The 16,946-nt window shown below is 39.9% G+C and overlaps 1 protein-coding gene across 2 annotated transcripts in view; it reads right to left on the bottom strand.

Moving 5' to 3' along the window:
- LOC124797963 overlaps nt 1-16,946 on the bottom strand; it is a 168,203-nt gene that overhangs the window by 33,771 nt on the left and 117,486 nt on the right. For both annotated transcript variants that reach the window (XM_047261126.1, XM_047261125.1), the window contains exon 7: nt 7,100-7,236. In XM_047261126.1, the coding sequence (XP_047117082.1) occupies nt 7,100-7,236 (137 nt within the window). The remainder of the gene's footprint in view (nt 1-7,099; nt 7,237-16,946) is intronic.

Genomic DNA, 16,946 nt, shown 5'->3' on the forward strand with positions numbered 1-16,946 from the left:
TAAGTCTTTCCGCTCCTGGGATTGGAATGACTCCTTACCCTCTCCCTTAAAACCCACATCCTTTTGTCTTTCCTTCTCCTTCCCTCTTTCCTGATGAAGCAACTGTTGGTTGTGAAAGCTTGAATTTTGTGTGTACGTTTGTGTGTCTATCAACCTGCCAGCGCTTTCGTTTGGTAAGTCACATCATCTTTGTTTTTAGATATATTTTTCCCACGAGGAATGTTTCCCTCTATATTTTCGTCAGACTATTGTGAGCCTCATTTACACTCCTTTTAATACATTTACACACAGTTTTTCGAAACTTCCCTGAATTTCTCCACCCTTTAACGTGATTTGGAGGCAAAACAACCACCTAACCTTTGTGCACATCATTGTTTACCAACCTAAGTTCACCACAGGATCAACAAAGATGACACATTTCACATCATTACAAAGTGTCGTATTCATGATCTATGGAACAAGTATTAATCTAATCTAATCTAATCAGCTTTAAGCAACACTTTTTTGACTTTTTTCACACCAGATCTCCAGTTGCTTTCTAGTTCACCTTTATCTCTCCCCATATATTTTTATTTTTATTTTCATTTCAGCCTCATGTTACGCTTTCCATCTTCTAATACCATGTCACCCTCACAACATCCCCATAACAACACCATTAAGTTTTATTTACATTCCCTCCACAAACATGCCTTCGCCCTAGCCAGATTACACTCCCATATTTTATTTACTCAGGCTTGTCTGACATTTGGCATTACCTGCAAAGGCCTCACACTTAAAGTTCCCGTCTCTGGCTGTAACCCTTCTTTCCATCAGTCCCTATACCACAATCCAAACTGAACAATCCATAGCTCTCAGCTGCCTAATCATTCACCTACACATCAACTCAGCCAATGAACACACCCGTCAACTCTTATCTTTAATAAAAGTCCTGAATCTTTCCTCTCCCACATCCACACCGGCTGTTCAGAGCATCCTCCTATAGGCCAACCGCAAATTAGAACAGCATGCCACCCTCCACCTCAAAAAACTATCCAATCTCCTGGTTTCCCACCTCCGGAAAGGCAACTCACTCACCCTCCACAACCTTTCCGACAAACCTCAACCTCCTCTCATTGCACACAGACCCAGTCTCTCCCATCTACTCAATCTCCCACTTGCAGCTCCAACCCCCCCAAAACCTCAAAATTCTAATCAACACAATCTGGAACCACAACATCCCAATTCAGTAGTTAACCTTTCCTCCAAACCTCTCTCCCAATCCGAAACCTCCGTCCTATCCAAAGGCCTCACCTTCAGCCCTACTCCCAGATTCAACCAAACAGCCCCCGTCAAAGATTTACTGTCCTACACTCGTAATCTCTGCTGGAAATATCACTTTGCCATGAAGAAAAATAATCCTAATCCTACTCCTAATGATCCAAATCCCCAAGACACTATCCAAATTGAACCCTGCCTGGAACAGTTCCGTCCTCCGTCACAGCGGTACCCACCTCCTCCTCGAAATCACCCTCTCCAAACTGTCCAGGAATTTCTCACTTCTAGCCTTGCCTCTCAATCCTTCTTGAAAAACCTTAATCCTACTCCCAACATCACCACAGCTGAAGCCTAGGCTATCTGTGATCTGAAGGCTGACCGATCCATCACATTCTTCCGGCGGACAAGGGTTCCATGACTGTGGTACTTGATCGTCGGGAGTATGTGGCTGAGGGACTGCATCAGCTTTCAGACAACACTACATACAAAGTTTGCCAAGGTAATCCCATTCCTGATGTCCAGGCGGAGCTTCAAGGAATCCTCAGAACCTTAGGCCCCCTACAAAACCTTTCACAAGACTCCATCAACCTCCTGACCCCACCAACACCCTCACCCCTACCTTCTACCTTCTTCCTAAAATTCACAAACCCAATCATCCCAGCCGCCCCATTGTAGCTGGTTACCAAGCCCCCACAGAACGTATCTCTGCCTACGTAGATCAACACCTTCAACCCATTACATGCAGTCTCCCATCCTTCATCAAAGACACCAACCACTTTCTCGAACGCCTGGAATCCTTACCCAATCTGTTACCCCCTGAAACCATCCTTGTAACCATTGATGCCACTTCCTTATACACAAACATTCCGCACGTCCAGGGCCTCGCTGCGATGGAGCACTTCCTTTCACGCCGATCACCTGCCACCCTACCTAAAACCTCTTTCCTCATTACCTTAGCCAGCTTCATCCTGACCCACAACTTCTTCACTTTTGAAGGCCAGACATACCAACAATTAAAGGGAACAGCCATGGGTACCAGGAGGGCCCCCTCGTACACCAACCTATTCATGGGTCGCTTAAAGGAAGCCTTCTTGGTTACCCAGGCCTGCAAACCCAAAGTTTGGTACAGATTTATTGATGACATCTTCATGATCTGGACTCACAGTGAAGAAGAACTCCAGAATTTCCTCTCCAACCTCAACTCCTTTGGTTCCATCAGATTCACCTGGTCCTACTCCAAATCCCATGCCACTTTCCTTGACGTTGACCTCCATCTGTCCAATGGCCAGCTTCACACGTCGACATCAAACCCACCAACAAGCAACAGTACCTCCATTATGACAGCTGCCACCCATTCCACATCAAACGGTCCCTTCCCTACAGCCTAAGTCTTCGTCGCAAACGAATCTGCTCCAGTCCGGAATCCCTGAATCATTACACCAACAACCTGAAAACAGCTTTCGCATCCCGCAACTACCCTCCCGACCTGGTACAGAAGCAAATAACCAGAGCCACTTCCTCATCCCCCCAAACCCAGAACCTCCCGCAGAAGAACCCCAAAAGTGCCCCACTTGTGACAGGATACTTTCCGGGACTGGATCAGACAGTGAATGTGGCTCTCCAGCAGGGATACGACTTCCTCAAATCCTGCCCTGAAATGAGATCCATCCTTCACGAAATCCTCCCCACTCCTCCAAGAGTGTCTTTCAGCTGTCCACCTAACCTTCGTAACCTCTTAGTTCAACCCTATGAAATCCCCAAACCACCTTCCCTACCCTCTGGCTCCTACCCTTGTAACCGCCCCCGGTGTAAAACCTGTCCCATCCACCCTCCCACCACCTACTCCAGTTATGTAACCCGGAAGGTGTACACAATCAAAGGCAGAGCCACGTGTGAAAGCACCCACGTGATTTACCAACTGACCTGCCTACACTGTGAAGCTTTCTATGTGGGAATGACCAGCAACAAACTGTCCACTCGCATGAACGGACACAGGCAGACAGTGTTTGTTGGTAATGAGGATCACCCTGTGGCTAAACATGCCTTGGTGCACGGCCAGCACATCTTGGCACAGTGTTACACCGTCCGGGTTATCTGGATACTTCCCACTGACACCAACCTATCAGAACTCCGGAGATGGGAACTTCCCCTTCAATATATCCTCTCTTCCCGTTACCCACCAGGCCTCAACCTCTGCTAATTTCAAGTTGCCGCCGCTCATACCTCACCTGTCATTCAAGAATATCTTTGCCTCTGTACTTCCGCCTCGACTGGTATCTCTGCCCAAGCTCTTTGCCTTTACATATGTCTGCTTGTGTCTGTATATATATATATATGTGTGTGTGTGTGTGTGTGTGTGTGTGTGTGTGTGTGTGTGTGTGTGTGTGTGTGTGTGTGCGGGCGCGCGCGTGTGGATGGATATGTGTGTGTGTGCGAGTGTATACCTGTCCCTTTTTCCCCCCAAGGTAAGTCTTTCCACTCCCGGGATTGGAATGACTCCTTACCCTCTCCCTTAAAACCCACATCCTTTCGTCTTTCCCTCTCCTTCTCTCTTTCATGATGAAGCAACCGTGGGTTGCGGAAGCTTGAAATTTGTGTGTGTGTTTGTGTTTGTTATTATCTCTATCAACGTACCAACGCTCTTGTTTGGTAAGTTACAGAATCTTTGTTTTTATATATATTTTTCCCACGTGGAATGTTTCCCCCTATAGAGTGAGGTGTTTATGGATTGGCAGCACAATGTCTCAAAAAGTAACTTATAAGTTATTACATTGCTATCTTTTGAAAACTTTTGAGTGCACAGTGGCAGAGTTTTGTTTCTTTTTTTTACTTTAATTGATCAGGTTTAATACGTTTAACCTAAATTTCTTATTTTATTTCCTCAATACTGAAAATATGTGATAATGATGTCAATAAATATAATGTAATTAACACAGGAATATTTCTGTTTTCAATGTTGTTGTTGTGGTCTTCATTTTATGTCACCTCTACTTCGACCATCATCAGTTAGTTTGCTGCCCAAATAGCAAAACTCATCTACTACTTTAAGTTTCTCATTTCCTACTTTAATTCCCTCAACATCACCTGATTTAATTCAATTACATTCCATTACCCTTGTTTCACTTTTGTTGATGTTCATCTTATACCCTTCTTTCAAGACACTGTCCGTCCCGTTCAATTGCTCTTCCAAGTCCTTTGTTGTCTCTGATAAACTACAATGCTACTGGCAAACCTCAAAGTGTTTATTTCTTCTCAATGGATTTTAATTCCTATTCCAAATTTATCTTTTGTTTCCTTTATTGCTTGTTCAACATACAGATTCAATAACATCAGAGTAGGCTAAACCCTCTCTCACTTCCTTCTCAACCACTGCTTCCCTTTCGTGCACCTCAACTCTTATAACTGCCATCTGGTTTCTGTACAAATTGTAAATAACCTTTTGCTCCCTGTATTTCACCCCTGCCACCTTCAGAATTTGAAAGACAGTATTCCCGTCAGCAGTTTTCAATATAAACCTGTAAAACAATGAACTAAAACAAAAAGGAAGTATACACAGTACTTCAAAAATAAGATGTCAATCAAAATTGCAAGTGAAAACACCACCATATTTAGCGCAAAATATCACCAAATTTGGCAAAAAAAATTACCACCAAATTTGGCAAAAAAATTAACACAAAATTTGGCCAAAAATAACACAAATTTGGCAAAAAACCTAACATTTAGCAATTAAAAAAAAACCAAATGACAAAAACCATTAAACTGTGCCAAAAAAAATATTGAAATTGGCAAGAAATAACACCAAAATCAACCATATAATAAAATGTTTTTTTCCTGTCCCTGGCAACAACTTGTTCAGCACTTTTGCTATACACAATGTTCACCTTCCAATTAATATTCTTCTTGGTAGCTATCTTGTAATTCCATACTTATATTATCATCTGTACTAGCTCTGGCTAGGATTTCGTATTCTGGAGTACCGGGGCTACAAATTGTGAAGCTGTTTTCTATCACTGTTGAACTAATTTTTCTCTGACTGTTACCAACAACTGAAGTAGTATGTTAAACAATAAATTTGTAACTGTGTAAAATATATTCAACTGTTTTCAAGGATGTATTCTGCCAGCTCCTGTCTCTTTCCCCACCTCAACCACTTGCACAAATTTCTTGCAGCTCACCTATCACGAATGTCATATTAAACAAAGATCTTTTTACAGGAGACTCCAATGATAACTTAACTGCATAGTCATCAATAAAAGGTGAAGTTTCTTTTCATCACAGCTCTCATTCTGAGTCCCAACACATAAGGCATTCCAATAATTTTTATGCAAAACTTCCGGACGTATAACAACAATACTGCACAGTAACTTTTTCCACTATCTTACCAAAACCTAAAACCACTTCTCTGAGAATTCAGTTGCCAAATATGCCTGCAATATGTTTCTTAATACACCTAAATCCAACCAGTCATCATTTCAATTGACAACCATCTTTCACTGTTCAAAGTAAACAGCAGGTCATTCCAGATGACACCCAACTCCTATAGTTGGAGTCATGTATGATGGCAGTTGAGTTTAGGCTTTTTCTGTGCATCTACGTCACACATTCTCTGAAAGCCAATGAGAATTCAGTAGTGTCCTGAGCACTCTGATCTGAATGCCATAGTTTATGCGAGCATTAAAAGTTATCATAGTAGTGCATTTTTATTCCACTTGTTGCGAGTTGTCATCACTGATGATGGTGGTAAGTGACGCACTCTACATAAGCAAGCAAGAGACATAATTTTCTTCAAGCAGAAAGCACGTGTATTTCCATACCACAACTGTCGCTTGAAATCGACAGTAATAATGCAATCCTTGCCTTGAATGTGCGAACCGCCATCGTTCATGGATCGGACTATAGTTTTCAAAGAAATCTCTCTTCTTTCTCTTTCATACTTTTGACATGTCTCAGCTCTATGAATTCTACAGATCCTATCAACTTAGCCCAATTCTTTTGGGAATCTCTTCAACAGCTGAATGTTTCCTTTTTACTTTCTTCCTATTTTCTTTGCCATTTATGAACCACTCTTATAATCTCTTTTTGTTTCTTATCTAAGGTATCTGTCCATCTATAAAATTGACATCTGCCTCTATTGGGCAGCAAGCTTTTTATTTTATAACAAAAAGTAATTGTCATATTTAAATATAATTTTTCCATTTTTCATTGGGAACTGATTGGTAAGTTGCAGATGTAAAAGACTCTCTACATAACGAGAGCGTGACTAAAACATTTATCACATCCCACATCTTTTTACAGATGACTTGATCATGTCAAAGTCTTTCTCATGTTAGGTGTCCTAATCCTACAATCATCATCATTATCACAGTCTGAAAGAGCAAACTGCTTGTAAATTCATGAGCATATAGCACACATGTAGTTTAACATGATACTATAACTAGGATTGATAGGATATTAGCTCAATGAGACAAGGAGAAAAGCAGTTGTCTTTCTTCAAGGTGCCATCTCACGATTTGTACACAATGATTTAAGGAGCTGAACAAAACCTGAATCAAGATGGTCAGGTAGAGATCTGAATCGAAAATTGAATCCTTACTCATTTTCACAATCATTACAACTATACACTCTAAAATACATGTCTAAACTGCACCATTTGGAAATTGCAATGTACATTAAAATTTACTACAGTAGGTCCCAAACAATGTAATAAAATCTCACAATAACCCACTTTATTTTGTACCACTTGACTTAAGTTACTAGTAACACCAAACGGTTACAGTGGGGTAGAGCTTTATGTGAAAAAACCTCAAGAAATTATGTAACACATATCAATTATTCTTTTACATACCTGTATGTCAAATGGCAATGAATTTCCAATGAAACTTGTGAACCCTTTGTCAACAGATTGTTCATCTTGTATTACAACAGTCTTACTGGGCTGCGAATTAGAAGTACAGTCATTCAGAAAACTGTTAGTGGGCAGCTCTGGAATCAAGACAAAGGAAAAAAAATTAACAATCTTTTAATAGTAGAATGTTACAGACATCCAAATGTTTGCTAGTAATTTCATTAATACATAAATCTACTAATAAAATTATATTAATTTTTACAGAACTACTGTTACACAATCCATTTATCTAATTACACATTAAAAGAATACAATGAAATTACAAAAATGCAGGCAGTGCAGTATATGGCACTACAAATAAATTTAAGTTGTACTCTGACAAGCAGAAGCTATGAAGTTCCTCACACAAGAGTAACTGCAACTTGTCACTTCCTACATTTATATCCAATGTTAACAAATTAACCCTCTCAGAAATGCTTTTCCTGCTACTGCCAGTTTGCATTTTATATACTGTTTATTTCTGCCACTGTTCGTTATTTTCCTGTCAAAATAGCAAAACTCTTCCATTACTTTTACTGTCTCATTTCCTAATCTAATTCCTTCAGTCTTCATTTAATTTGACTATAAAATAATGCTCTACTTCTGTTTTTGTTGATGTTAATTTTTCTGATGAGGAGACGACCCCAATGGTGGGAGCAACTTTTTGAAACAATCTACACAACGGTACGTCCAAGGAATCACAGCCTGCAGCCTCTCACCCTTGTAGATCCTTGTTTGCAGGTGATCGACGAAAAAAGAAAATTTCAGTATTTTGTTGATGCTCTATAACTAGTAAAAATAGCATTAATGTACAGATTGGTTGCATAGTGTAATGGTTACGGTACTGATACATGCAAAAGACTGTGGATTCAAATCTTGTCAGGCATTTCGAAATATTTTATTTTTAAGTCTTTATGGAAATGACTTTGACCATTATTTTTATTCAATTAATTGGTTTAAATGTAATTTTCTTTTGTATTCCTCTATTGTGTCGTCTTAGTCAACATATGAAATATAAATTTGCTCTCTTTTTATTCCTATCAATCTTTTCCCACTTGTAATTCTTGTCCATGTGGTTTTGATTATTTTTATGTGTTAACATCAATTTAATTTCTTCTATTTTTATCGTCTACATTCATGTTAATGATTCATTATTTCTATTTCTCACTTTGCTTGAATTTCATTTTTCTTATATCCCAGCTTCCGTTTAAACAATCATCCTTGTTATTTTGTCTAAGTTTCAATAAGAATTTATGTTTTGAATTTCTGTATGATGACTGTTTTCCAAAATGATATACATCTTGTAACAAAAATACATTCCTGACTCTATTGCATGATCCATATAAATAGATAATTTCATCTTTTGTTTTTTTAACCCACAGATCACCATTTTCAAATGTTTAAACATCATGATAAATAAATCAAAATAATTAAATTGTTTTTTTCACACACAGATCACCACTTTCAAATGTTTAAACATCATGTTGAATAAATAAAAATAATTAAATTCAAATACACAAAGAATCAAAGTGGAAAAGAATGATACGAAGGAAAAACAAGAGCAAATGAGGAAGTTAATATGTTGACTAAAATGATGTGACAAAGAAATATAAATTAAAAATGTATGTAAACATAGTAATCAGAGTTATTTCCAAAAAGATTTAGAACTAAAAAATTTCAAAATACCTGACAAGATTTAACCCCCACAATCTTTTGCTTATGAGATCAGCACCTTAACCATTACACTACATACACAATCCGTAAATACATATTATTATTAAGTCCATAGACTATCATGAGAAATTCTGATTCCCCCCAGACGAGGGACCACCAGGCAGAGTGGCTGCAGTGTACGATTCTTTGGACCCTAACTGACATCGCCGTACAGATTGTTTCAAAAAGACAATCCCACTGCTGGGGACCTCTCCTTGTGAGACACTATCCATTTCTTCATGGCAGATTAAAACTGTGTGCTGGACCGACACTCAAACTCAGTACCTTTGCCTTTTGCGGACAAGTGCTCTACCATCAGGGTTACCTAAGCACGACTCACGATCCGTCCTCACAACTTTAATTCTGGCAGTACCTCACCTCCTCGTCCTCACTGTGAGCATGGGCCCGCAAAATGCAAAGGTCTTGAGTTCGAGTCTTGGTCCAGCACATAGTTTTAATCTTCCACGAAGTTTCATATCAGCACACACACCACTGCAAAGTGAAAATTTCATTCTGGGAACTGTCCATTTCATTCAACTTATCTTCCAAGGCCTTTGCCATCTTTGGCAGAACTGCAATGTTATCGGCACACCTCAAAGTTTTTTATTTAATATTTATTTATTCAATCGATTATTCCCCTTTAGGAGAGTGACTGAAATTGAATTCATGATTTTATTTTTCGATGTTTCCCCCTTCCTCTTCCAGAAACTCTTCGTCCTCCCACAATGTTCTCTCTTCTATTTGTCTGTCCACTTTTTACCAGGCTGTTGCATTGTTTTTTGCCCGAACTTCACATTCACGATTTTACTCTGACACTTGTTGCGGTCTTCAAAATTTTCTATGTTTATCTGTTGCATGTCCCTCTGGATCTGCTTTAGGCACTCTGTGCTGCATTAACTCTTTGTTATGATGTCGAGTAGTTTCTTTCCTGGTCTGGTGTTCTCCATCCTGTATATGTGTGTGTAGAACTTTTCTCAGCGTTTCCTGATTTATTTATTTATTCCTCCTTTAATTTTAATTTCTTAGGTTACACTGCACCCCTGTTTCACTACCTTCTCAGCTACAGCTTATCATGCATGTCCTCCACCTCTTATAACTGCAGTCGGGTTTCTGTATAGGGGTGGTCATACTGCTTTAATTATCACCTTGAAAAAAATCAAGCTACAACCTTGAAACTTGGTGATGGATTTGGTTCTTCTCTACATACTAACCCACCAATGTGAAAAATTTTTTCCAAACAATGAATGTCTTGGTGGACAATGAATCTGCATTTTGGCTGTCCAGGAAACTTTCCACCTTGAAAACCATCTTGTCATCACTCTGGAAATAACAACCAAGCAACTGTTTCTTCATCTTAGGAAAGAAGTATAAGTCACTGGGTGCTATGTTAGGAGAATATGGAGGGTGATGCAAAATCTGATAGCCAAAAGAAGAACCAGTGTGCATTAACCATTCCCTTTGAAGAAAGAGCTGGGGCATTATCCTGGAACAGGAACACCCCCTCCGATTGCTTCCTGCAATGCTTTGTTCTGACAACCTCCAGGAAAAACATCCGCTGATTTTGGTAGTATACTCCAGTGAGGGTATGTCCGTCAAAAGCATGATCTCTTATCTCTACACCATGTAAATCCCAAAAAAACATTCAGCATCACCTTGCTGAATGATGGTCTTCCCCATTCTCAGTAAACATGAATCCACATGTTTACTTTGCTCCTTTGTCTCGTGGTCATAATGGCACACCAAGCATTTGTTTATAGTGATTATAAATTATTCTGAACTGATGTGACACAGATGCAACATTTTTGCTGCTACCTTAGTTCAACAGGTCTTGGTGTAAGTAGTTATGGAACATACCACATGGTGACCTGTGTCATGTCCAAAATGTCGTACTAGACCTTGTAAACTTATCCATGACCGATTTGTACAAAATTTTTCAGTACTGCTTCAATTGTGACATGCTGCTCTTCAAGCAGCATGGCCTCTTCACAGGCAGATGGGTTGCCACTTCATTCTCCATCATTCAGACTCGGTTAACCAGAAAGAGTGTCTGCACCACCTAACCTCTGTGTAATATGCATTTCCACCAACTCAGCATGTACTATGAAGGTGTCGTTCCCTTCATATGCAGAAAATGAATTGCCACACGATATTCCACTTTATCAAATCATTGCGCCACTTTGATTTAGTTCCTCTACAAGTATGCCACAGTGCTGCTGTGTGGGAATTTCAATATGTACTGAGACTGCAGACATGTACCTGCAAACAAACAAACAATTAATGACATAACACAAGGAAAAGGCAACCACTCATCTAGAATGGACTGATGCACAGAGCACAGTAATATATAACAGAAAACAGCATTCACACCAGTTTTCGAGCATTAGCTCTTTTTTTCAGCAATAGCACATACTTTGACACAAACAACCACACAGAAATCCACACACACATTCCCTTGGCCACAGCAAAAGTCCAGCAATAGGCAAGTGGTTGTCTTTCCCTCATGCATACTGCTCCAACCAGTAATTCTGATTATTAGTAAAAAATTATTTACATAAATTTATTGTTTCAAGGTGATGATTAGAATTTTGTGACCACCCCTCGTACAAGTTATAGATAATCAGAAATTCAATGAGTTTTTTCAAACAGATGTTATAAATGTACTAACACTAGGACCGCCGAGTGGTCAATTTGACCACATGACATGTAAATTTGAAAACAGATTATTTAAAGATTGTTGTGCGTCACTCCCCGGATTTATTCTTAGCACTCATCAACAATGTACTAAATATGTTGGTTACTGAAGTTTATTCGCATTGTTTGAATTTAAAAGCTCAACAATGCAATATGTCATTTATTGTTTGCTATTGGGTTTCGCATAAACATTTGAGTACTGGTCTCAGAGCAGTAGACATGGCTCAGATGTCACAGCGATACAAACCACGGCCACAGCCACTTTCAGATGAAGAAATTGTAACACTTTTGTACGAATCAGATGCTGAAAATGATCCTGAAGTTGAGGACCTTGTGGAAGATTCTACAGATGAAGATTACCAACCTGTCGCTAATGTGGATAGTGACAGCTCCGAGACTGAATATGAAGGTAATTTACATTCACTTATTATTATTATTATTATTGTTATTGTTACTATATGAATAATGATCACTATTATAACAGAGCTGACACTTCTACTGCTACTTCTGTTACTGCTATTTTATTGTGTGGTATGTTATCTTTATAATGAGTTGTAGCTTTCTAATTGTATCTTTCCTCGCGCAGTTGCTGAACCAGGACCAAGCAGTAATATAAACAATGCCAGAGAAGGACCTACCCTGGGTAAAAAAATAACTGCACCTCGTGTAAGTGGACCAATACAGAATCGACGTAGAAGAGGAGAACGAAGTGAGGGTTCACTTCCAGAACCTGGGGAAGGATGGGATCACGGAGTGGACTGTAGCAGACTTCCGTTTTACTAATCCAGGTAGGATAGGTCAATAGAATATATTGAAAGAAACACAGGGACCTACTCCACACGCTAAGCAGCACGTCTCAAATGATAATGCTTCGAGTGCCTGGCGCCTTTTAGTTGATCAATCAATGTTGAAACACATAAAGAAATGCACAGAAGCAGAGGCACAACGGCTTCTTGGAAATGATTCCTGGAGTTTGAATTTAGAAGAATTAGATGCATTTGTTGCTTTATTATATGTTTGTGGTGCACTAGGTGCCAGATGTATTGAAGTAGATGAGTTGTAGTCGAAAAAGTGGGGAGCCCCATTTTTCACTGACACAATGAGCAGAAACAGGTTTCGAGAAATTTTGAAATATCTGCGTTTTGATGAAAAAAATACACGGTCAGAACGTTTGAAAAGTGACAAATTTGCACTTATATCAACTACTTGCATGCAGCTTTACTGTATGGTTAAATGATGATGGCGTTCTTTTGGGTAAAATATTCTGGAAGTAAAATAGTCCCCCCTTCGGATCTCTGGGCGGGGACTACTTAGGAGGACGTCGTTATCAGGAGAAAGAAAACTGGCATTCTACGGATCGGAGCGTGGAATGTCAGATCCCTTAATCGAGTAGGTAGGTTAGAAAATTTAAAAAGGGAAATGGATAGGTTAAAGTTAGATATAGTAGGAATTAGTGAAGTTCGCTGGCAGGAGGAACAAGACTTTTGGTCAGGCGAATACAGGGTTATAAATACAAAATCAAATAGGGGTAATGCAGGAGTCGGATTAATAATGAATAAAAAAATAGGAGTGCGGGTAAGCTACTACAAACAGCACAGTGAACGCATTATTGTGGCCAAGATAGACACGAAGCCCACGCCTACTACAGTAGTAAAAGTTTATATGCCAACTAGCTCTGCAGATGACGAAGAAATTGAAGAAATGTATGATGAAATAAAAGAAATTATTCAGATAGTGAAGGGAGACGAAAATTTAATAGTCATGGGTGACTGAAATTCGGAAGTAGGAAAAGGGAGAGAAGGAAACGTAGTAGGTGAATATGGATTGGGGCTAAAAAATGAAAAAGGAAGCCGCCTGGTAGAATTTTGCACAGAGCACAACTTAATCATAGCTAACACTTGGTTCAAGAATCATAAAAGAAGGTTGTATACAGGGATGAAGCGCGGAGATACTGACAGGTTTCAGATAGATTATACAGGGTGTTACAAAAAGGTACGGCCAAACTTTCAGGAAACACTCCTCACAAACAAAGAAAGAAAATATGTTATGTGGACATGTGTCCAAAAACACTTACTTTCCATGTTAGAGCTCATTTTATTACTTCTCTTCAAATCGCATTAATCATGGAATGGAAACACACAGCAACAGAACGTACCAGCGTGACTCCAAACACTTTGTTACAGGAAATGTTCAAAATGTCCTCTGTTAGCGAGGATACATGCATCTACTCTCCATCGCATGGAATCCCTGATACGCTGATGCGGCCCTGGAGAATGGCGTATTGTATCACAGCCGTCCACAATACGGGCACGAAGAGTCTCTACATCTGGTACCGGGGTTGCGTAGACAAGAGCTTTCAAATGCAACCATAAATGAAATTCAAGAAGGTTGAGGTCAGGAGAGCGTGGAGGCCATGGAATTGGTCCGCCTCTACCAATCCATCGGTCACCGAATCTGTTGTTGAGAAGCGTACGAACACTTCGACTGAAATGTGCAGGAGCTCCATCGTGAATGAGCCACATGTTGCCATACTTGTAAAGGCACATGTTCTAGCAGCAGAGGTAGAGTATCCCGTACGAAATCATGATAACGTGCTCCATTGAGCGTAGGTGGAAGAACATGGGGCCCAACCAAGACATCACCAACAATGCCTGCCCAAATGTTCACAGAAAATCTGTGTTGATGACGTGATTGCACAATTGCATGCAGATTCTCATCAGCCCACACATGTTGATAGTGAAAATTTACAGTTTGATCATGTTGGAATGAAGCCTCATCCGTAAAGAGAACATTTGCACTGAAATGAGGATTGACACTTTGTTGGATGAACCATTCGCAGTAGTGTACCCGTGGAGGCCAAACAGCTGCTGATAGTGCCTGCTCATGCTGTACATGTTACGGAAACAACTGGTTCTCCCGTAGCACTCTCCATACAGTGACGTGGTCAACGTTACCTTGAACAGCAGCAACTTCTCTGACGCTGACATTAGGGTTATCGTCAACTGCATGAAGAATTGCCTCGTCCATTGCAGGTTTCCTCGTCGTTATAGGTCTTCCCCAGCGGCGAGTCATAGGCTGGAATGTTCCGTGCTCCCTAAGACGCCGATCAATTGCTTCGAACGTCTTCCTGTCGGGACACCTTAGTTCTGGAAATCTGTCTCGATACAAACGTACCGCGCCACGGCTATTGCCCCATGCTAATCCATACATCAAATGGGCACCTGCCAACTCTGCATTTGTAAACATTGCACTGACTGCAAAACCACGTTCGTGATGAACACTAACCTGTTGATGCTACGTACTGATGTGCTTGATGCTAGTACTGTAGAACAATGAGTCACATGTCAACACAAGCACCGAAGTCAACATTACCTTCCTTCTATTGGGTCAACTGGCGGTGAATCGAGGAAGTACAGTAGATACTGACGAAACTAAAATGAGCTCTAACTTGGAAATTAAGCGTTTCCGGACACATATCCACATAACATCTTTTCTTTATTTGTGTGTGAGGAATGTTTCCTGAAAGTTTGGCTGTACATTTTTGTAACACCCTGTATAACGATAAGACAGACATTTGGGAACCAGGTTTTAAATTGTAAGACATTTCCAGGGGCAGATGTGGACTCTGACCACAATCTATTGGTTATGAACTGTAGATTAAAACTGAAGAAACTGCAAAAAGGTGGGAATTTAAGGAGATGGGACCTGAGCAAACTGACTAAACCAGAGGTTGTACAGAGTTTCAGGGAGAGCATAAGGGAACAATTGACAGGAATGGGGGAAAAATATACAGTAGAAGAGGAATGGGTAGCTTTGAGAGATGAAGTAGTGAAGGCAGCAGAGGATCAAGTAGGTAAAAAGACGAGGGCTAGTAGAAATCCTTGGGTAACAGAAGAAATATTGAATTTAATTGATGAAAGGAGAAAATATAAAAATGCAGTAAGTGAAACAGGCAAAAAGGAATACAAACGTCTCAAAAATGAGACCGACTGAAGTGCAAAATGGCTAAGCAGGGATGTCTAGAGGACAAATGTAAGGATGTAGAGGCTTATCTCACTAGGGGTAAGATAGATACTGCCTACAGGAAAATTAAAGAGACCTTTGGAGAAAAGAGAACCACTTGTATGAATATCAAGAGCTCAGATGGAAACCCAGTTCTAAGCAAAGAAGGGAAAGCAGAAAGGTGGAAGGAGTATATAGAGGGTCTATACAAGGGTGATGTACTTGAGGACAATATTATGGAAATGGAAGAGGATGTAGATGAAGATGAAATGGGAGATATGATACTGCGTGAAGCGTTGACAGAGCATTGAAAGACCTGAGTTGAAACAAGGCCCCGGGAGTAGACAACATTCCATTAGAACTACTGATGGCCTTGGGAGAGCCAGTCCTGACAAAACTCTACCATCTGGTGAGCAAGATGTATGAGACAGGCGAAATACCCTCAGACTTCAAGAAGAATATAATAATTCCAATTCCAAAGAAAGCAGGTGCTGACAGATGTGAAAATTACTGAACAATCAGTTTAATAACTCACGGCCTCAAAATACTAACGCGAATTCTTTACAGACGAATGGAAAAACTGGTAGAAGCCGACCACGGGGAAGATCAGTTTGGATTCCGTAGAAATGTTGGAACACGTGAGGCAATACTGACCCTACGACTTATCTTAGAAGCTAGATTAAGGAAAGGCAAACCTACTTTTCTAGCATTTGTAGACTTAGAGAAAGCTTTTGACAATGTTGATTGGAATACTCTCTTTCAAATTCTGAAGGTGGCAGGGGTAAAATACAGGGAGCGAAAAGCTACTTACAATTTGTACAGAAACCAGATGGCAGTTATAAGAGTCGAGGTGCATGAAAGGGAAGCAGTGGTTGGGAAGGGAGTGAGACAGGGTTGTAGCCTCTCCCCGATGTTATTCAATCTGTATATTGAGCAAGCAGTGAAGGAAACAAAAGAAAAATTCAGAGTAGGTATTAAAATCCAAGGAGAAGAAATAAAAACTTTGAGGTTCGCCGATGACATTATAATTCTGTCAGACAGAGCAAAGGACTTAGAATAGCAGTTGAACGGAATGGATAGTGTCTTGAAAGGAGAATATAAGATGAACATCAACAAAAGCAAAACGAAGATAATGGAATGTAGTCGAATTAAGTCAGGTGATGCTCATGGAATTAGATTAGGAAATGTGATACTTACAGTAGTGAAGGAGTTTTGCTATTTGGGGAGCAAAATAACTCATGATCATCGAAGTAGAGAGGATATAAAATGTAGACTGGCAATGGCAAGGAAAGTGTTTCTGAAGAAGGGAAATTTGTTAACATCGAGTATAGATTTAAGTGTCAGGAAGTTGTTTCTGAAAGTATTTATATAGAGCGTAGCCATGTATGGAAGTGAAACATGG

The sequence above is a fragment of the Schistocerca piceifrons genome, chromosome 5 (assembly GCF_021461385.2).
Source record: "Schistocerca piceifrons isolate TAMUIC-IGC-003096 chromosome 5, iqSchPice1.1, whole genome shotgun sequence".
NCBI classification, from domain to species: domain Eukaryota; kingdom Metazoa; phylum Arthropoda; class Insecta; order Orthoptera; family Acrididae; genus Schistocerca; species Schistocerca piceifrons.